The following is a 22,649-nucleotide window of genomic DNA, read 5'->3' as shown; positions in this document are numbered from 1 at the left end:
TTGTCCCTAGGTATCAAAAACAACACTCCCCCCTCGATCGAAAAATTCAGTTCATCCCCTCTTTTATTTAATGAAAAAACGTAAAAAAAAAAAAAAAAAAATTAGATCAGTAGCCTATGCCACCGGTGACCATAGTTAAGTGATTAACATTATCCAAACTGACCACACGACTAGATGTACAAATTTTGCATACAAACTAATATGACATAAATTGCATGAATGAATTTTACAAAAAGTCAATGAATAAATGTTTAATTAATATAGATGAACAATATGTCGATAAAAGAAAAGTGCTATATATTCTGTACATAACACCATTTAAATGTATTTAATCATATTATTTGGAATACTTACTGTAAGTTTAGGAAATAAGTGAACCTATACATAGGCATTTATGTATGTGGTTAAAAACAAATCAGTAAATGAAATTAATTACATTGTGGTAATTAAATATGATATTTGGTAACACAGTATGGATATAGGTCCTCAGGAAATCACGTACAAGCACTATAAAGTATAAATCCCACCAGCAACTCCCACCGTCTCCTTAATTGGCTGTAAAAAAGGCACTACCTTAGAAAAAAACTTCCTCACCAAATCCATGCGTGTCCACCCTTAATCTAAAATAAACACCCCTCAAAATTCTCACAGCTTCACACCAAAACAATGCTTCATCTCAACATCAACATTCCAAGACGAAACCATTCATCCACTTCCAGTTCACTCATGAAAATAATTCTTAGAGCTAAAACACAAAAAGCTATAGCTCTTCCACTGGTGGGTATGAATTTAACATGGTTTGCCAAGATAGCTCACACAACTGCCTTCTTGGACGTCTTGGAGAGTTGCAGTTAGCTGGTGGCACACTCGGCTTCACCTTTGCTAATGTAACTGGCTTCTCTGTCTTGAATGGTCTCGTTCTGCCATGGAACAATATGTGGCCAAGCTTTGGGCGTAAAAATTTAGGCTTCTCACAAGACCCTCCATGGCTATTTTCTTTGTACTAACAGCCACCCTGCCTATTTTCTGTGGCTTAACGTTGACAAAATCTCATCATTTGGCCAGCAAAAAGACATTTCAATTGTCGCTAAGCACTATCTTTTTTATCTCCTTCCTGACTTAGTATTCACTTCACTTCTCTGTCCTCTCAAAGCCTATCAGCTCACAAAACATAACAATTCCTATAATGTTAAGCTCGCTCTAGCCTCGCCTTTCATATTCCTGTCAACATCTTGCTTGCAAAAACAAAGGGTCTTGAGGGAGTTTCTATGGCAATATGGATAAGTGATGCTCTAGTTGTGATTTTACTTGTAATGTATTTGTTGATGATGGAGCGTTACAACAAGGAGGGGAAGTGGAAAGAAGGAGGATGGTGGGAGCAGGGCGTGTGCGACTGGCTCAGATTTCTCAAACTCTCTGGACCTTGTTGCTTAACCACCTGCCTTGAATGGTGGTGCTATGAGATCTTGGTTTTGTTGACAGGACACCTATCAAATGCGAAACAAGCAGTAGGAGTGTTAGCCATTGTGCTAAACTTCGACTATTTGATGTACTCTGTCATGTTATCATTAGTCACATGTGCATCCATCCGAGTGTCCAATGAGCTTGGTGCTAACCAATCTCGGGTGGCTTACCAGTCAGCATACGTGTCTCTAGGAGTGAGCATCATTTCAGGTAGCATAGGTGCTTTGGTTATGATAGGAGCCAGAGGTTTTTGGGGGTTTTTGTTTACTCATGATAAAGGAATCATAAAGGGTGTGAAGAAGATGATGTTGCTTATGGCTATAGTGGAAGTGGTAAATTTCCCATTGGCAGTTTGTGGAGGAATTGTCCGTGGAACGGCTAGGCCATGGTTGGCTATGTATGCCAATATTGGTGGATTTTACCTCATAGCCTTGCCACTGGGCGTAGTTTTCGCTTTCAAAGCAGCACTGGGGCTCGGTGGACTGTTGATTGGATTTTTAATTGGAATGGTTGCGTGCTTAACTCTATTGTTCATGTTTGTTGCAAGGATAAAATGGGACGAAGAAGCTTGCAAAGCACAATTTCTTGCCTGTAAGTTACAGCAGGTTATTAACGAAGATGAAAATAACAGATCTGCAGTTAATAATTCAGCCTAGAGGAAGCCTGTAAATACTTTTTATTTTATATTACAGTACAGACGACTCCTCTATCACTGACGCAATGTATATCCATCCTTGCGAAAGAATGAACTTTTAACTAATTTGCCACAAATACATATTCAGCTTGGCACATGCTAACATCCTGCAGCACGTAAAATCTCCAGTCCTTTTTATCATAATCTAAAGCAACTACTGTAAATTTAACTTCTTCCAGTAAAGGCCATTATAGCTGTGCCATTAATGATCCTAGACATTGAATTGGGAATGAGCAAGTGACTAGCATACCATATTATAGATGATACTGAACATGGCAAAGACGCTGCCAGTGAAATGACTTGAAGAAGATGCCCTTAAAATGTATTACAAAACACATCTTTCCTTTGGAGCACTGATGCCTTAGGCATTTTAACTAAAATGCACGATAATGGAGAACAACTAGCCCAGGAGAATGCAATGTCCAAAAGGCCTAATGCCAACTATTGTTAAGTCCAGTAAAGGCTTCAAGGATGTGACCATGAAAGTACGAGTAATCTCAATCAAAAGCTCGTAATTGCATCACTGATCCAATTCTTATCAAAAAGAATTGCACCAATGGACAAATTGATTGTGAAGGCAGGTATCAGTCAGCTACAAACCCAGGTCTAGAAATCAAGGACTCCAGTTCTTTGGCTTTGCCATCATTGAAGCCAAGGGCAGCCATTATCTTGTGACCAGCTGAATCCACTTCTGACCAAATGCCAAGAAGCAAATTACATGCTGTAATTTCCCCGCTATCACCTGCAATTGGCAGATTGATTAATCAATTGGAAGTGCAACAGGTAAAATTCTATAACGTGAACCCCAAAACAGAGAAAGATATGATTGTGTAAACTGTCACTGTCAATACTGTAGGATACACAACATTACAAAACAATTTATCAAAGAGATATACATTCAATATGTACTATGCAATAACTAATCAAGAAGAGAAACAATTAGCTGCATTTGGAGTTCTCAGCAAACTATGTGAATCAAATTGTATTTGAAGTAAGAGCCATTATGATGAATGCATGGCAACTGTCTCATAAGAGACAGAAAAATTATTGGCTTCGTTTGTTTCAATTTTCAGAATACTACTTTTAGTATTCCCAAAAAAGTTAAACAGTAAAATACCCAAAAACTCTGATTTTTGGGAATACTACTCTCAATATTATTCAACTTTTTTTAAACCCCTTAAATTTGATAATTTAATTAAATACCCTAAATATTTTTTTAAAAATTACAAAAACACCCCAGTAATCTACATTTACCAGATTCCGGCCACCACTGTCGGAAAATGGCCGGAATCTGTTAGGATGGCGCACTAACGCCTGAATCTGGCCGGTAGTGCGCCGATCTAGCCTTTTCCGGCTAGATCCACGGTGGATCTGGCCGGAAAAGGCCAGATCTAAGGCCAAAGATCTAGCCGTTGACGGCCAGATCTTTGGCCGTAATAGTCGGTAACGACGGCCAACAAACGGTCATCGTTGACCATCAACGACGACCGCTTGTTGGCCGTCGTTGACGAGCAAATACGGCCAGATCTGACCATAGATCTAGCCTTTGCCGGCCAGATCCACCGTGGATCTGGCCGGCAAAGGCCATATCGGCGCACGACCGGCAAGATCCAACCGGTCATGCGCCAATACGGTGAACCCGGCCACCCTCCGGCGATGATGACCGGCTGTCCGTATTTGAGATTGGGTTGGGAGTGTTTTTGTTAACTTTTAATGTTTTATTATAGGGGGTGTTTATAAATAAACAAACATAGGGGGTATTTTGTTAATTTATAAATCCTACATCGTAATACCCGCCCAATTCAACTTTTTTTTAACTTTTTTCAGAAAACTTTTCCCAAAAACACCCAGTTATTATAAAAAGAATAAGAATAATAGGAATAGGAATAGTGTCCATTCAAGAAAGCTTGAACAGTTATTATTTTCTGGTGACAGTTCATACATTTTGCATTTAATCAAAGTAAATGACGGATTTTACATTAAAATGTTATGTAAAATTAAATAAAACTATTCTATTATAGAAGTATCAATAAATAACCTTTACATTTTTCTATGATGAATCATATTTATTGTAACTCGTATTAACTATGTCTCCAACTACGTAATCAGGAAAGTTTCTCTCTAGTAACAGAACTAAGACTAACGCAATCCAGGAAAATTTTATAAACATAAAATCAATATAAAAACCACAGATGTGCAGTTGCAAACTAGTAATCCTCACAATAAGTAACCTTCAATCCATATCCACTAAAGCATTTTTCAGATAACACATCCAAATAACAAATGCTTAGAATTTTTGGATATATAACGACATAAACTTTCCAAAACATCAATATAGATTTTGTATTCTGAAATCATCCAGAGGAAAAGGCTTGTACTAACATAATGAGATTCCATGCTGACTGTTCTCAACATAATTCTCACAAGTGACAGTGACCTGTGCTCCAAAATGAGTAAACCAGAATTTAACAAAGCATAGGAAGTTGAAGGCATAAGATAGAAAAAATAACCCGCTAACTCCAACATTTCCAATGTGTTTTTACTTTTGACAAAATGCATTTTCACAAGCATAGACATCAAATCAGAAATTTTGAATTATAGAACATATTCAAGCACAAAATCAAATATTTGATTTCACACCATCTAATCGGCTATAACAATATGTTGAGATCATGTCAGCCACCAAATGGAACCTTTTCATTAATTTGTTTGCATATTCATGGATCTATTCATCACTAAAATCATTATGAAAGATGAATTTTTGGAGCATAAAAAAATTACAACAACAACCAATACATCTATAGATCAGAAAATTAGTCAAAACTAACCAGATTTTAGTTTTTGATCAATAGCCTTATCAATGGCCCTTTGAGCAGCTTCAGTCAAAGGAGGATGCTCCGGACTGAAAAAGTACATGTCACCCTTTCCAAGTAACTTAACAGTCTCTTCACGCACCTTGAAGAGTGTTACTCCATTGGCCCGTAGAAACTTTGCTGCCTCACTAGTACCTACATACCAAATCAAAACATTTCATATGATTTCTAATAATTGCATGATTCAGTATAAAATACCTCTTCCGAAACAATACATTGTAAGTAACTCAGCAATATGTCATATGAAAAATTCAAGTTAGATGCAATCAGATATTCTGCATCAGTTCACCTTCCCCTTCACTATTCTCAAGCAGCAATTTCTCCTAGTCTATTCTCAACATGGGCATTTTCAAGATTGCAAATAATGAGTCGTGACATAGCTTTAACAGCAATGGGAATCTGCAGTTGGCCCTCCTTGGATTATACAAAGTCAAAGATACTTCACCATTTTTAAGTATAAATCCTTCAAACAAAATAATTTGGAAGTAGAGAAAACTGCAGACAAAGCCCATCACATGCATACAAAACTAATATTCTCTTTAATTTCTTTCTTTACTTTATCAATTGCCTCAAATGCATTTATTTCATCACAAAAAAGCAAAACGCATTCTATTTTAATAAATTAGCCAACAGGTCTGCATAAGCACATCTTCCTTCTTCATCCACCTAGTTCAAATAGCAGAACTAGTACACATTATTGGTTAACAAATCCCTCTTCGACTTACCCCATTCACAGATTTTTAACAATGATGACAAACCAGAACCCAGGGAAACTCGTATTTCTTACTCAAAAGTTGCTTGAAATCATACTAGTTTGTGCATAGACATAACTCTGATTGAATCTAGTTTAACAACAATATCTGGGAGCATCATTTTATGTTCACTTACTAAAGGCAGAGAAATCATAAATACAACTAACCCATAAAGTTTTAAGAAATTATTTGCTCTAACAATTAAAAAATACAGTGACGCTAGAGAATTGGGAATGATACAAACCCTCAATCAAGATCCCCATGAGAAGAGCTTCAGTTCCAGTATTTGGATACTTGAGCTTCCTGGCTTCCAACTCAGCCATAGCAAATGACTTTATTGCTCTACATGACCATCTATAATTTCAAGGAAAACAAAATCCAAATTGTGAATCCCCACTAAACGCAAATTAAACTACATTAAACCAAACATTCAACGAAAACTCACTTGGCAGCTGAACCAATGCCATTTGGTGTCCTGTAAATAACCAAAAATCAAGAAAACCTTATGCTACAATCTAGTCCAGCCAAATTAGAAAGCAAAAATGAGATGGGAAGGTAGTAATTACGCTGAGGGGAGGCTAGACAAGATGGTGGCGGCGATGGTACGGCGCTTTGATTGGTAGGGTTTGAGATATGAGGATTGAACAGAGAGAGTGCTGTTTTTTAGGATAATTGTTGCACCTGCTAGCCATGTTTTTTGTGGATGGTTGCGTTTAGTTGTAGAACTTGATTGATGAATTTGGATGGTTGGAGGAAGATTGCAGAGAAAGTGAGCGGCCATTTCTTTTTAGCTTCTGCAGTTTGGAAGTTGGATTTTAACTACGGAGAATTTTCGGGTAGGAAAAGGAAACAAATATAAACGGCGGCATTTTACTGTACGAAAACAATTTTCTTGTGTAAATGGTTTCTGATTCGTTAATGACATTTTCATCCTGAGGTTTGAGGAAAGTCACACAATACTCCCTGTAGTGTAAATCCATTGCCGTTAGCCAAATCTAATTGCTGAATCATTTTTTTTTTTTTTTGGTTTTTAAAAGAGTTAATAACAATAATCCCGTTCGGTATAGTTGAACAAAAATCACCCTATAGTTATAAAAATAACAAAAATCCCCTTGACATTAACTTTTTGGTGTTAAAATAAACACATTGGAGGTGTTTGAATCATATAATATTTTATTATAAGGGGATATTATATTAACAGAAAGAAAAATTACCTTAAAGATTACTGGGAATGTTTGGAAAACATATTTGGTTGATTTGAATAAATTGGTGAATAATATGTTTGGTTGGGAGGATAAATTGGTGGATATGTTATATAGATTACTAAATTGACTTCCTTTTTAATTATTAATAATAGTATTTTTTATTATTATTTTTTAAATAATTTTTAACCCCCTACTTTTCAGAATTACCAAAAACACCCTGGCAACCAAAAACTTTTTAAACTTAACAAAAACACCCCTACCCACCCCAAGCCACTGCTGGTAACCAGCCACCATCGCCAGTGGCTGCGGGCAATGCCACAGATTTGGCCGTTTCATGGCCAAGTCTTTGGTCGTGAAACAGTTAAATCTCACTATTTCCAACCATGGATCTATGATCTATGGTCGGAAAAGGCCTCACCGGCGCATGGGTGACCATATACAGTCGGTCTTACACCATTATGGCGACTTTCGACAGCCCCCAACGGCAGTCAACGGCGGCTGGCAGTGGTGGCCAGTTCTGGGTACAATGGCATTTCTGTAAATAATGACAATAACAAGGGCAATGTCATCCGAAAATTTTAAAAAGTTAGGACAAAGGGGTCTGCATGAGTGAATTGGGTGTTTTGTAAATCTTAACAAATATAAGGGTAATTTAGACCAAATGCTCAACTGTTTAAGGGCAACATGGGACACAAAATTGGATTACTTGTGGTAAGTTTTAATAATAGCAACCCCCACCCCACCCCCCTAACAAAGGTAATAATATTCCTGGCAACTTACCCCCAAAATGCCACTGTTTGTCATAAAAGATTTCGAGAATAATTTTTTACAAATCAACCAAACAACGTCATCTACTCAATTTAAAAAATACTACCCCAGTTATCTAATATTCCCTCCATCCAAACGGGCCAATAGGGGTAATTAGATAAATATTTATCCATCCATTCAATTATAAAATCTAACAGCTCACTAACAATAAGGTTATTTTGTTATTTCTGAAATCTTAAGAGGACTTTTGTTATTTGATTATACATAAGAAAAACCCCATTTCAAAATTACCATATTATCTTTTATCAAATTTAACCTAGAAAATATATATTAATTTATATAATTGATGATCGTAAATTTGTATATCTATTTCATACTCTTATTACTTATATTTTTGCTCTTTAGGTCTTAATTTCAATGGATTACTCTTACCTTTGTTTATTTATTTATTTATTTTGTGATTTTAGTAGGATTTGAATCAAACAAGAAGATTTGAGTACAAATCGAGAGTTTTAGAACATGCTTCAGTATTTTTATAATAACTTGAGTTTTAGACCTCAAATTTGGACGATTCTTGAATCATCGGAAATATGACTCGAAGGGCCATAATTCATATGTTCACAACTTTGCCATGTTTGGTAGTTATCATGCTCGATTTTGGACATCTTTGCGCATCATGACATTAAAAAAGTTTTACCGCAGCGATGGACTCACAGGTTTTTTCTAGTTTAAGGATGCACCTGATAAGTGCTTGGAAGTGCATTCATACTTAGTGATTTTAAGGGTATTTTGTGTGGAAATCAGGTTTAATTGGTTAGTTTTCTTAATTTCTATATCTCTTTTGGTTGCTAGAATTACGGGTATGTTTTTTGAATTTCCAGGTACTTAGGTGTTGAAATTTTGAGCATGCACGTTGAAGAGTAAAGAATCAAAATCGTGCAAAAACAAACAGTTTGTGAATCGAAGCTCAAATGAAAAAGTTAGGGTGCGTTTGGTTTATTATTTTGGATAGGATTTTGGGAATAATATTGGGTAGTTGAATAGGGGAGTATTACGAGGTAAAATTTAAAAATTTATAAAAAAGCCCCTAGGTTTACTAATTTAATTAAACACCCCAATATATAAAATGACAAAAATACCCCCATCACCTGCAGTGGTAGATTCTGGCCACCACCGTCGGAATCTGGCCAAAAAATTGCGTTACGACACAGACCGGTCGGATCTATGTCGTAACGCATCGTTATGGCCTTTTCCGACCAGATCCACCACGGATCTGGCCGAAAAAGGCTAGATCTATGGCCTGCTGTGGCCGCAATGGCGCCAGAAAATGCCAAAACGACGGCCATCTTTGGCCGTCGTTTTCGGTCAACGATGGCCAAGATTTGGCCGTTGTTGACCGTCAATGACGACCATTTCTTTGGCCGTCGTTGACGGCTATATTTGGCCTTTTCTGGCCAGATCCACTGTGGATCTGGCTGGTAAAGGCCAAATCGGTGAATTACCGGCCAGTTTCGATCGATAATTCACCGTTATGGCAGATTCCGGCTACCACCGACGGTGGTTGCCATAATCTGGCAAGTATGGGTCATCGGGGTGTTTTTATTAATTTTTAAACTTTTTTCAGGGGGTATTTAATGAAATTAATAACCTTATGGGGTCTAAAAGAAAAGTAGGGTAATATTTCTGGAATAATGTGCCAAACTTTATTTGGAGAATAGGATTGAGAATATGGATAGAAATAATAAGCCAAACATGCCCATGACTTTTTTAAGATTGCTCTCAAAATGATTGTCACAGCAAGAATTTGTTGTGTTGCAACGGGAGAAGGATGCAAATTGGCAAGAATTGGACATAAACTTTATGCTATGGTAGAGGATTTTTGTGTCGTGGCGTGCGTGAACATGCTGCACAAAAACGTAACTTGAGCTACACAACTCTAATTGACTTGATTCTGGTCACGTTTGAAATCAAAGAGACAAGGCTATAACTTTCATGTTTTGGTCGTGATCTATTTAGACCTAAAAAATGGTTAAATATTGATCCAAAAGTTACATCAATGCATGGAAGACAAGCAAACATGGGTTCTAGAACATGCTTTCATTTTTCTATGATAACTTGAGCTGTAGACCTCAGATTTGGACAATTTTTGAAGCATTGGAAATATTATTTGAAGCCTTACAATTCCTAAGTTCACAACTTTCCAAATTCAGAAACTAGCGTTTTCTATTTGTTAGAGTATGTGCCTGTAATGCCCCACTTGACGTACGTAGCTAATGTTTCTTCTTTTGCTCTTATTTGAGTCAGTTTATTAGTATTATTGTTTGGTTGGCCTTTGATTGAGTGGTATGTTGAATTCTTGCCTTGAATTGGTTGAAAATAGAAGAAGTTTAGTGTTCCAAGCTTCGCCAGGGCGAAGAAGAATCTTCGCCGCGACGAAGAGGTGTTGAAGCCCACGGGGAAGCTACTGGACAGTTTTGTCGCGGCGACAGAAGCTTCTTTGCTGGGCAACGTGCCGACCAAAATGTTTGTTAAGTTTTAAATATTTTCTTCCCTAGGGGCTATTTGACCATCCTACCCCTAATTAGCAGGAAAAGTGGGGAGTAAATTGTAAGAAATTTTCATGAAGAATATGTTAGTATGGGAATGTGATTGTAAGGAATCAAAGGATATGGATGGAATTTTCAAGAAAGAGTAAGGGCACTATGGGAATCCTTGTGTATAAGTTGAGCTAAAAAGGGGTTAAGTGTAGAGAACCCTTCATTTCATCCATTTCCACCGCCTCTTCCATTCTTTATTTTCTCTCAAATTTCTTTCAATCTTCCAAGGATTTCAAAGGACTTTTTTGGGTAGTTTTTAGTAGAGTTTTAATCTAAAGCATCCTAAGGTAAGGATTCTTGCTTTACATGAGAGTTTTATTATGTTTTGGTTAAAGTCTTATGTTGTGGTTGTTATTTGAAGTTGTAGAGAGAAATCAAGCTCCCAAAGGAAAGGAGAAGTGTTAAAGAAGCTATTTCCCCACAAGGTAAGTAAATTCAACCAAGTTGAGATTTGAATAAGTTTTTGAGTAGAAATTGAGTAGAGATATATGCATGTATGACAGAATTGTAGCTGAGCTGAGGAACCAACAACTAGTTGCCCAGAACCTCGACTAGTCGCGTTTCGCCAATGCCACCCAACAGGTATGAATTTTGCAGGTCGACGTCCATTTCGTCGCCAAAGGCGATAAATACCTCTAACCTCACAGGCAACACTCCACACAAGAGCGTGAGTCCCGTGGGTAAACAACCTCGAGAGCCGACCGAGGAAGTAGCCGTTGAGGAAAGCAAAGGCTACAGATACCATCGAGAACTCGAACATTATCCCCAGCATCAGCGTGCCAGTTTTAACCCAAGGCAAGATCGTCTTCATAGGCTCGTAAAACGAGTCACGTGCGTCCATCTGGCAATGATCGACATTCTGTTTATGGCCAACATCGCGGCACACACTGATGAGCATGATACACCTATCAACCCACCATCATGACTCGACCTCACGCATCACATGCCCGCCGAAGGAGTTTTGCAACAACAGACTTACGAACCATTGCTCGAGGTAAAGCTTAACAGAGCCATCCAGGCAACCAAATGAAGGCTTAGATCACATGTTGAGGATGTTCACATCTAAGAGCTCATTAGAACAACCTGGCGGAGAAAGTAGTAGTCCCCCCCCTTTACGAAGGAAGTTCGCCAAGCCCCGCTCCCACAAGGGTTCAAGGCATCGAAAGCAAGTTCGACGGAGAGGGGACTCTAGAGACTACCTCAACATTCAATGACCTGGTGAAGCTACACCAGGTCAGTGACTTAGCGAAATGTCGATGCTTCACAGTTCACATAGTCGGGAATCCAAGAGTGGTACAAAAGCTTAAGGCAAACTCCATCAACTCTTGGTAACAATTCTCCTCATTGTGCTTACAACAATTTCAGGCGAGGAGACAGTTTGCAATGCCGCTTAGCTACATAGTAATATTTGCCGAGAGCGAAACGAATCATTGTCCTCATATTTAACGAGGTTTCAGAACAAGCAGGCAAAATTCTTTGAGCCCGCAAAGAATCCATTCGAACTCTACTGATTGCAGGGATCAGACCTAACACAAAGCTGTGGAAAGAGCTCCGAGTGAAGATTATGTAGCCTGGCTAAATTCTACCAAATGGCCATGAAATACCAGCGAGCAGAGAGCTCTTTGGCAGTGCTAGCTAGAAGCTTAACGCAGGGGCCCCCGGCAGGAGACAAGATCCCCCCTCAGATAGCGTGGGGGTCAAGATCGCAACAACAGGGATCGCAATAGGTCCCAAAGAAACAGAGAATAGATAACTGACGATTGACATGCACTTTCCCGTGGTATGCAAAATACACCCCCCTCACTTAAGACATCGCCGACATCTATGAATTGTCCCGAGAGGTGAAGAGACTGCCCACTCCGGAAAGGATGAAGGGGGCTCCAAGCAGAAGAGATCAACAAAAATATTGTCGGTACCCCAGGGAGTTTACACAACACGAATGTGTTGTCGAGCCTTGAAGGACGCCATCGAAACCTGATAGGAAGAGTCCATCGAAGACCTGATAGGAAGAGGCCACCGAAAAGAATTTGTTAAGGGATGTCGGTACAAACGATAATTGTCAAGCCCTGAAGACGTCATCGAAACCCTAATAAGAACAGGCCACCTAAAGAATTTGTTAAGGCAAAACCGGCTCGCGAAAATCCTGCGAGCAAAGTAGCTACCCTAGGTAGGTTCAGTTCTAGCTCAACCAAACCCTAACAAAGTCTTCGTGATTATGATCTACGGAGGAGCCACATAGCGGGAGCTCGAGACAGGCTCACGAGCAATATGCTCGGGAAGCAGGACGGACTCGGTCCCCCGAATAATGAGCTGTAAGAGGAAGCCACCCAATTGGCCCAAACAAGAAATGAGGTAGTGGGTTCACAATTGATGATTGTGAAACATCCCCATGTCATAATCATGATGCGATGTTATCACGGCCAGGATCGGCAATACAAGAGTGTTAAGGGTTATGGTCGACAACGGGAGCACACAAACATCTTTTCTTAGAAGCCTTCCAAGGAATAGGATTCACAGAAAGGAACCTGCGAGTGTGCCTTTCACCGTTTTATGGGTTCACCTGGATAGTCTAGTTCCCGAAGTACTATTGACCTTCCCGTAACTCTGGGGACAAACCGAAGGTCAAAACAGTGATGGCCGAATTCTTAGTAGTAAACTGCCCGACCCACGTAAAACGTCATCCTTAGAAGGCCAATCTTGGATGATTTAAGTGCAGTCACTTTGATGCGCTACCAACGATGAAATTTTCAACTTTCGGGGAGTCACGACGAGGACTGCACCAAGGAACTTGAGAATGCTATGATCGGGCTATAACGCCACTAGAAATGTCGCACCCAAAGACAATAATCATCGCAGAAGCCGAACCCCGGACCGCTAGAGACACTATAGATCCTTGTATCCACAAAGAAAAGCTTGCATTGGAACTAACCAAAGAGCTGCTAGAAATAACTGTTAGCGAGAGAATCCAACTCGCGTGCTGAAATTCGGCAGCAGCTTAACCAGAGAAATGACTGATAATCTGATCGTGTTCCTAAAGGGGAACCTAGACGTATTCGTGTGGTGCATGCGATATGGTTAGGATCAGCCTCGAGGTGATGTGCCACAGGTTGAACTCGACCCACAGGCTCAGCCCATAAGGTAGAAAAGAAAGGCTTTGGATGCAAAGCGCTCTCAAGCGCTCAAAGATGAAGTCGACAAATCTTGGAATCAACTTCATCAGGGAAATCAAGTACCCAGACTGGTTCGCCAACCCAGTCCTAGTCAAGAAGTCGATGGAAATAGCGGACTTGCGTCACTTCACGGATCTGAACAAAGCTTACCCGAAAGATACTTTTCGCTACCAAGGATCGACTAGCTAGTAGATGGACAGCGGAAAACACACTACTTACTTTATGATGCATACTCGAGATATACCAGATCCCGATGAAGAACATACTTTTTTTACTGACCGTGGAATTTATTGTTATAAGGTTATGCCGTTTGGCCTCAAGAACACTAGGGCGACTTACCAACGCTTGGTGAATAGAATGTTTTGCCAACCAAATCGACCGTTCCATGGAAGTATACTCGATGACATGCTCGTTATCGAAGGTCGACGAAAGCCACATTGAGCACCTGAGGGAAATGTTCGACATCCTCATAAAGTACAAATGCAGCTCAATTTGTGGAAATGTGCTTTCAGGGTGAGCTTCGAAAATTCCTAGGCTTCCTTGTGAACCAACGGGTATAGAAGCTAACCGGAGAAGATTCAGCCCTGCTTGACATGAAAACCCGACTGGCATAAAACAAGTATAAGCCTGACTAAACGTGTAGCCGTACTCAGCAAGTTTGTTTCCTGAGCCACAAATAGGTGTTTACAATTATTTGAGACCTTGAAGGGGAAAATGGGTTTCAAATAGATAGAGGAGTGCGAAAGAGCCTTCCAGGATCTAAAGAAACACCTCGGATAGCCTCCCCTACTATCAACCCTATCCAGGTGAGTCGTTACTACTATATTTGTCGTTCAAAATCTGCTGTCAGCACGGCGTTGGTACTCGAATAGGGAGGAATACAATGGCCAGTGTACATGTGAGCAAGAGACTGCTCGACGAGGAGACGAGGTACCCGAAAATTGTAACGCCCCACTTGAGGACGCAGTTAAGATTCGCTGTATTGCTTAAATGTTCATTGTTTCAGCTTCGATTATGTTTATATATGTTATTTTAGGTTTGTTGGCCCTTGGTTGAATGGATGTACTGGCATATCTATCCGTAAAGCGACGGTGGCTTTTTTCCCATGAGATAGAGAGAGGATCAGATTGCCAGTTTCCTATTTGGGGAGATGCCCAAATTTGGTGGGAACTAATGGAAGAGACTCATGATTTGGCCCCGATGACTGGGAAGAATTTAAGAGACTTTGGAGGCCGAGTATCGAACAAAAGATCGAGTGCATGAGAAAATTCAAGAGTTTATTAATTTGAAACAGGGGACTGTTACGGTGAGGAATATTCAGTAAGATTTAACTCCCTTGCTCGCTTTGCACCCAGAATAGTGTACACTCCAGTGTAAGAAGGGACAAGTTTGTGCAAGGGTTGAGATCAGATATAGCCCGAGATGTGATGACAGGAGCCGAGCCTCCTCATACCTACATGAGGCTTTGACAAGGCTTTAAGGGCAGGATTTGTAAACCAACACATTGCAGAAAGGTATCTTCACGATATGTGGTGAACCCATCCCTACCTTACAGAGAGAGATGTTTGGGTACAACAGGAACAGAGAAGTAAGGGCAAGAGAAGTTTAAACTCAGAAGAATAGAAAATTGGCAGAACAGCGGCCTAGGTCAGAAGGGTTTCCCCCTTGTGTTAAATGGGAAGGGATCATTCGGGGAGTGTTTGAGAGATAGGAATATGTGTTACAGGTGCCGACAGCCAGGGCATCTAGAGGGATTGTAAAGCCCTCTCCCACCTGCAACTCAGACTTCGAGAGGTACTAATGCCAGGTTTTTATAGCGGCACAGGTGAAGTTGAGGCCAGTCCATCAGCCGTAACTGGTCAGTTTGTTATTCCATGCTGTTTCTTTATATGCTTTAGTTGATTCTGGGGCTACCCATTCTTTTATATCGCATGGGATGATAGAGAGATTAGGTTTGAAACCTACTAGAGTGAGTCAACCCATCAGATAGGTTACCTGATGAGTGAGTGTGTTGACTCAAGGAAATGTTGTTAGAAGATTCTGTAGTGATCCATGGCTGAGAGTTACAGTTGAGTTAATAGTCTTTGATATGCCCGATTTTGATGTGATTTTGGGCATGGATTTCCTAGGGAGGTATGGAGTAGAGATCGATATCGAAGAAGAAAGCGAGATTTAATCTCGATATGTGGTGTAAATTTAGTTTTGGAGAGGGCTATCAGTTGAGTAGGTTGATTAGTAGTGTGAAGGCTAGAAAGATTTTGAGGAAGGGTGTTTTGGATATTTTGCCCATGTAGTGCAAAGTGGTGATGTTCCACAGTCAATATTCAGAGGGTGCCGATAGTTTGAGAGTTCTTAGATTTTTTTCTGGAAGATTTACCAGGTTTGCCACCGGAAAGAGAGGTTAAGTTTAGTATCGAACTAGCACAAGAACAACACCAATATCTGAAGCCCTTATCGAATGGCCCCACAAGTTTCAGGAATTGAAGAAGTAACTCCAAGAGCTTTTAGATAAAGGTTTTATCTGACCGAGTCATTCTCCCTGGGAGCTCCAATTCTATTGGTAAAGAAGAAAGACGGGTCACTATGATGTGCATTGATTATAGAGAGTTGAATAAAGTGACAGTGAAGAACAAGTACCCGCTATCTCGGATCGATATTGTTTGATCGTTGAAGGAACATCGGTTTTCTCCAAAATGATTTGAGGTCAGGGTACATCATGCAGAGTGCGAGAAGGATATAGTTAAGACGGTTTTCCATACAAGGTATGGGCATTACGAGTTTGTAGGTGATGCCGTTTGGCTTAACTAATGCCCTGGTTATTTTTATGGATTTGATGAACGGGTATTCCATGATTATTTGGATCAGTTTATAGTGTTTTCATAGACGACATCCTGGTTTATTTGAAGTCAAGAGAAGAGCATGAGAACACTTGAGAATTGTGTTACAATGGTTGAGAGAAAGACAGTTGTATGCTAAGTTTACCAAGTGTGAGTTTTGGCTCGATCAATATATATTTGGGTCATGTGTCTTAAGGAGGGATTTCCATAGATCCGAGTAAAGTGCAGCAATCCTTGAGTAGAGGTCAAGGAGTAAAAAGAGGTCAGAAGTTTCTTAGGCCTAGCATTTACTACAGACGATTTGTTGAAGGGTTCGCCCAGTTGGCTAAACCATTAACAGCTCTTACTAAACTAAGACTCCTTTTGTATGGTCAAAAGCCTGTGAGGAATGTTTCCAAAAGTTAAAGAAAGGTTAACGATAGCTCCTGTTTTAGGTTTACCTCGGGAAGGTGTAGATTTTGTTATTTATATAGATGCCTCTTTGCAAGGACTTAGCACTGTGTTAATGCATTAGGTAGGGTGATAGCTTATGCCTCTCGATAATGAAAAGTATGAGACGAGATACCCTACGCATGACATAGAGTTGGCAGCCGTGTTCTTCGCATTAAAGATTTGGAGGCATTACCTCTATGGTGCAAAGAGTAATATCTACACTGACCATAAGTTTAATATTTCTTCACTCAGAAGAGCTGAATATGAGACAGAGAATTGGTTAGAGCTGGTTAAGGTTATGAGTAGATCAAGTATCAACCGGGAGAGCCAATGTAGTACCGATACCTTAAGTAGAAAAGTTTATTATCCCAGTTCACGAAGCAGAAAGAACTAATAGAAGAGTGTGCAGAAACAGATTAAAGTGCTTCCGGGAAGGATTGCCATTTTAAGATTCAGTCTATGTTACTGGAGGAAGTGAAAGAAAAGCAAGTGGCCGATGAGTGTGTCAGAGAACAATTCAGCAAGTGCTGGGGGCAAGCCATCAGAGTTCTGTGTGAGGGATGGTGTCCTCTATTTCAGAATCATTTTGGTTTCCTCCGAGCAATGGTTAAGACAGAGAATTCTTATGAGGCTTATGACACACCGTACACGCTCATCCTGGAGCAACTAAAATGTACTAAACGTAAAGAAAGGCTACTGGTGGTCAGGTATAAAGAGAGTATGGCAAAGTTTGTAGCGAAATGTCTGACTTGTCAGCGGTGAAAGCAGAACACCAGCACCATCGGGGTTGCTTCAGCCACTTAGTATTCCAAATGGAAATGGGAAGCATTTCGATGGATTTCATCACAGGTCTCTCTAGATTCAGAGAGGTTATAATGCTATATGGGTGATTATGGATAGGTTAACAAACACCCATTTCCTTCTAGTAAAGGAAAGCACCACTATAGATCAGTTGGCTCAGATCTATTAAGGACATAGTCGGTTGCATGGTTTGCCCAAGACAAAAGTGTCGATAGAGACTCTAGATTTGTTTTAGCTTTCTGGACTTTTGCAGAGGAATTGGGTACTCGATTGGCATTTAGCATTGCCTATATCCTCAGACGATGGCCAAACCGAGAGAACAAATCAAGTGGTGGAGGATATGTTAGATTTTTTGTTTATGATTATAGTGTATCCTGGCATGAAATGTTACCCTTGGTGGAGTTTGCCTACAATAATAGTTCAGTCTACAATTAGAATGGCACTACAGGCTTTGTATGGTAGACGTGGGGTCTCCACTACTTGGATGAGGTAGGTGAAAAAGAGACAAGTTAAGTACCGCTTTTGGGCCAGAGGTGACTCAGAAACTGATAGAAGATGTAAATTGATCAGAAACGAATGAAGCAAGCCCAAGATCGACAAAGAGTTATGTCGATTTGAAAAGAAAGAAGTGGAATTCCAAGTGGGTGATAAAGTGTTTCTAAGAGTTCCCCTTACAAGCGAGTGTTGCATTTCGGGAACAAAGGGAAGTGCACCGAGATTCATAGGTCCATTTGAGATTCGCAACGAGTGGGAAGTTTGCCTACCGAGTGGCACTATCGCCTAATATGGACAAGGTGCATGATGTTTTCCATGTCTCGATGCTACGTAAGTATGTACGTGACCCCTCCCATATCCTAAGTGTTGAGAACATTGAGTTAGCAAGAACCTAGTATATGAGAAACGTCCATTACGATTCTAGATCGAAGGATGAAGAACTTCGGAACAAGAGTATCCCGTTAGTGAAGGTTCTTTGGAGAAATCACAAGGTAGAAGAGGCCACATGAAGTAAACAAGACATGTAGAATCGCTTCCCAGAGTGTTTATGTGAATTTGGGACGAAATTCTTTTAAGAGGGGAGAATTGTAACGTCCCACTTGAGGTACGCAGTAAGATTTGATGTATTGCTTAAATGTTCATGTTTCAGCTTGGATTACGTTTATATGTTGTTATTTTAGGTTTGTTGACCAACCATAAAATTATTAAAAAAAAAAAATTTGTGTGTCATAATTATACACTAATTTTTAAAATTGTTTATAAAATTTTAAAAAATTGATATATTTACGAAGATATTATTGAAAAAATTTATAAAGAAAATGTTGTGTGTGGTTTTTCCGCCAAGCTCGGGCCAACTCGAGGATATAGCTCGACCCAACATAAGTTAATCGCGAACAATTCGAAAAATCGTTCAATCAATCCTCAGATTACTTCAGATCACAGATATTGCGGGAATGATTGGATCAACAGTTATTACAGCACCCAATTGTGATGATATCAGAATTATGATTCGAATCAATTGTAATCCCCTTAATTTCATTTCTTCCTTTGTACAAATCAAGTATATAAACCCCCTCAGACAATGAGGAGGGGGTCACGAATTTCAGATAAGAATTGCATTATAAGCTCTCACAGTAAATACAAAAACATAGTGGACGTAGGCTATTAACCTCGCCGAACCACTTTAAAAATCTATTTGTTTTTAGTTCATTTCATTCATATTCATCGCTAATTATCACTAATCACGCATACATCGGTTCTGATCTCGACAAGGTCAATCAGATCTTGCTAGTTGATGCAGAATTCTGTACCAATATTTTGGCGCTAGAAGGAGGGCCTCTGCCAATATTTCAAAGATTTCGACAACCGCAATTTACCTGTTCCAAGACCAAAATAGTGTACACCAGATCAAAAACTACCATAAAAAATCACGAGAATGTGGAAACCACCCACCAGGAGGTGCAACAGGAGAACGTTGGACGCCGACCACCTGTGTCGCCAGCTCAGCACACCGCGAACAACCAAGGGGCAGGGATGTCAAACCATGAGAACGGCTGGTAGCGTGCCGAATGCTCCAAATTAATAACCTTACTAACCTAACTACTAAATTGCATATAGGGTAAGCAAGGGTCGATCTCACAGGGAATGATTCGATTAATTCCTATATTCTAACCAAAAACCACAACGAAAACAACAAAAAAATAAAATAAAATAAAATCCGAAACAGCAAACATGACAATGGTAATGAAAGGGGTTGTAGACAATGCAATCTAAAGTGAAACGAATAAATCTCCAATGGTAGAAAATATCATATTAAAAACAACCAGTTCTTGGTTCAAGATCCACCTAAATACACATTGGACATGAACTAACCGTAACATTATTCTATCTCGTTATTCTAGAATTATTGACCCTAGAAAACAACAAGCTCTATTACCGAATTTTCCCTTAATTGTCACTACTAAAGTAAGTTCTTCAATTAGATCCTAACCCTTGAACAAACTAGAATAAGCTCTCTAAGTTTAATTCAATGACAGCCTTAAGAATTAGGAAAATAGATCAATCCAAGCAACAATCACGCAAGATCGGATCATTAAACTTCGGTTATGTTATTCAAGGTGATAGACTGAAAACTTGTCCGTAATCATCTATCATCATGTGTTACTCATTGAATAGAAAGAGGACAATTACGTATCACAATTCCTAATTCTAACAGATAAAATTCCAATTAAACAATTTAGCAGGCCATTACTAAATCACCCAAACAAGAATCATAAACAATTAAAACAAAATAACATAAACAATTCCAACAAGAACGAGATTAAGAACAATGTTACTGAAGTTAAGTTACACCAATGACATGAATTCAAGCTTCAAAATCCCCTTGAACTGAAGAAGAAAGATCAGCCACACATATTGACGTAGAAAGTAAAAAAACTAAAAACAAAACTCCACTGCTGTTCTCTCCCCTGTTTAACCTAACAACTCCTAAATAAATAATGTGTTTTTTCCTTAATTCTACCCCATGAAAAACGAAAATTACTTTCCTAGACCTTTCCTAAACGATAGACTTCCAAAACTGTCAAAATCTTATCAGATATGGAAAATAGAATTCGTAATCCATATTGCACCAGGATTCTCACAATGTAAAAGAACTTTTCTGGGCTTGGTCACTTCATAAACGTTGTAGTCCTGGATGTGTAGATGAATTTGGGCTTTTGAATTACCTGCTTTCGATATCTGAAGCTCCAGTTAGGCCCATTCGAAGACTCAATACTCAGCCAGGAAATCCTTCCACGAATAGTATTCCAGGTCCGGTTTTGCAACAACTAATGAGGGCCCAAACGAACTCGGATTCTCACCCATAATACCTTCCTGGAAGGCTTGATTCGTCTACTTTACTTTTCTTGAAGAACACTTTTGCAATCGAGAAATCTGACTCCATGAAAAACCTAAAAAACACAGCACTAGTCAGAATAACAAAAAATCTGGAATTTCCTAATCTTTCCTCAATTATTTCATAAAGTCTATCCGAATATGCCAAACTTACAAAATAAACTCTAATAAACTCAACTAGGCATAAAACATAACAAAAAACATAATATGAAAGGAATAAAAAATATATAAATTACACTCTTATCAACGGCCAACTGATGGAGATGATCAGGACAATGGTTGCACAGGCAGTGCAACAGAATGTAGCTGAGCTGAGGAACCAACAACTAGTTGCCCAGAACCTCGACTAGTCGCGTTTCGCCAATGCCACCCCAACAGGTATGAATTTTGCAGGTCGACAGTCCATTTCGTCGCCGCCAAAGGGCGATCAATACCTCTAACCTCACAGGCAACACTCCACACAAGAGCGTGAGTCCCGTGGGTAAACAAACCTCGAGAGCCGACCGAGGAAGTAGCCGTTGAGGGAAAGCAAAGGCTACAGATACCATCGAGAAGCTCGAACAGTATCCCCAGCATCAGCGTGCCAGTTTTAACCCAAGGCAAGATCGATCTTCATAGGCTCGTAAAACGAGTCACGTGCGTCCATCTGGCAATGATCGACATTCTGTTTATGGCCAACATCGCGAGCAACACACTGATGAGCATGATAGCACCTATCAACCCAGCCATCATGACTCGACCTCACGCATCAACATGCACGCCGAAGGAGTTTTGCAAGCAACAGACTTACGAACTCATTTGCTCGAGGTAAAGCTTAACAGAGCCATCCAGGGCAACCAAAATGAAGGCTTAGATCACATGTTGAGGATGTTCAACAATCTAAGAGCTCATTAGAACAACCTGGCGGAGAAAGTAGTAAGTTCCCCCTTTACGAAGGAAGTTCGCCAAGCCCCGCTCCCACAAGGGTTCAAGGCATCGGAAAGCAAGTTCGACGGGAGAGGGGACTCTAGAGACTACCTCAACAACTTCAATGACCTGGTGAAGCTACACCAGGTCAGTGACTTAGCGAAATGTCGATGCTTCACAGTCACATTAGTCGGAGATGCCAAGAGGTGGTACAAAAGGCTTAAGGCAAACTCCATCAACTCTTGGTAACAATTCTCCTCATTGTGCTTACAACAATTTCAGGCGAGGAGACAGTTTGCAATGCCGCTTAGCTACATGAGTAATATTTGCCGAGAGCGAAACGAATCATTGTCCTCATATTTAACGAGGTTTCAGAACAAGCAGGCAAAATTCGTTGAGCCCGCAAAGAATCCATTCGAACTCTACTGATTGCAGGGATCAGACCTAACACAAAGCTGTGGAAAGAGCTCCAGAGTGAAGATTATGTGAGCCTGGCTAAATTCTACCAAATGGCCATGAAATACCAGCGAGCAGAGAGCTCGTTGGCAGTGCTAGCTAGAAGCTTAACGCAGGGGCCCCCGGACAGGAGACAAGATCACCCCTCAGATAAGCGTGGGGGTCAAGATCGCAACAACAGGGATCGCAATAGGTCCCAAAAGAAACAGAGAATAGATAACTGCAGTGACATGCAACATTTCCCGTGGTATGCAAAATACACCCCCCTCACTTAAGACATCGCCGACATCTATGAAGTGTCCCG

At 39.9% G+C, this 22,649-nt stretch overlaps 1 protein-coding gene and 1 pseudogene across 1 annotated transcript; one reads left to right on the top strand and one right to left on the bottom strand.

The window, feature by feature from the left end:
- Window positions 1-726: 726 nt before the first annotated feature.
- LOC116140009 lies at window positions 727-2,120 on the top strand (annotated as a pseudogene).
- Window positions 2,121-2,727: 607 nt separating this feature from the next.
- LOC116140008 (ATP-dependent Clp protease ATP-binding subunit CLPT2, chloroplastic-like) lies at window positions 2,728-6,475 on the bottom strand. The gene is made up of 5 exons (XM_031425638.1): window positions 6,465-6,475; window positions 6,229-6,258; window positions 6,028-6,137; window positions 4,987-5,166; window positions 2,728-2,900 (listed from the first exon to the last, which is right to left on the bottom strand). The coding sequence occupies exons 1-5, from the start codon at window positions 6,473-6,475 to the stop codon at window positions 2,743-2,745; spliced, it is 489 nt and encodes a 162-aa protein (XP_031281498.1). The 3' UTR covers window positions 2,728-2,742.
- Window positions 6,476-22,649: the final 16,174 nt, after the last annotated feature.

Source organism: Pistacia vera, unplaced genomic scaffold (assembly GCF_008641045.1).
Source record: "Pistacia vera cultivar Batoury unplaced genomic scaffold, PisVer_v2 Contig360, whole genome shotgun sequence".
Taxonomy (NCBI): Eukaryota; Viridiplantae; Streptophyta; class Magnoliopsida; order Sapindales; family Anacardiaceae; genus Pistacia; species Pistacia vera.
This window is presented reverse-complemented; position numbering and strand designations above follow the sequence as displayed.

What these genes read in the sequence shown, in the direction of transcription:
- LOC116140008 (XM_031425638.1), bottom strand. An exon ending in CATGGGGATCTTGATTGAGG is followed by an intron (nt 5,167 to 6,027) that starts GTTTGTATCATT and finishes TTTGGTATGTAG; the next exon opens with GTACTAGTGAGGCAGCAAAG. An exon ending in TGATCAAAAACTAAAATCTG is followed by an intron (nt 2,901 to 4,986) that starts GTTAGTTTTGAC and finishes TGCCAATTGCAG; the next exon opens with GTGATAGCGGGGAAATTACA.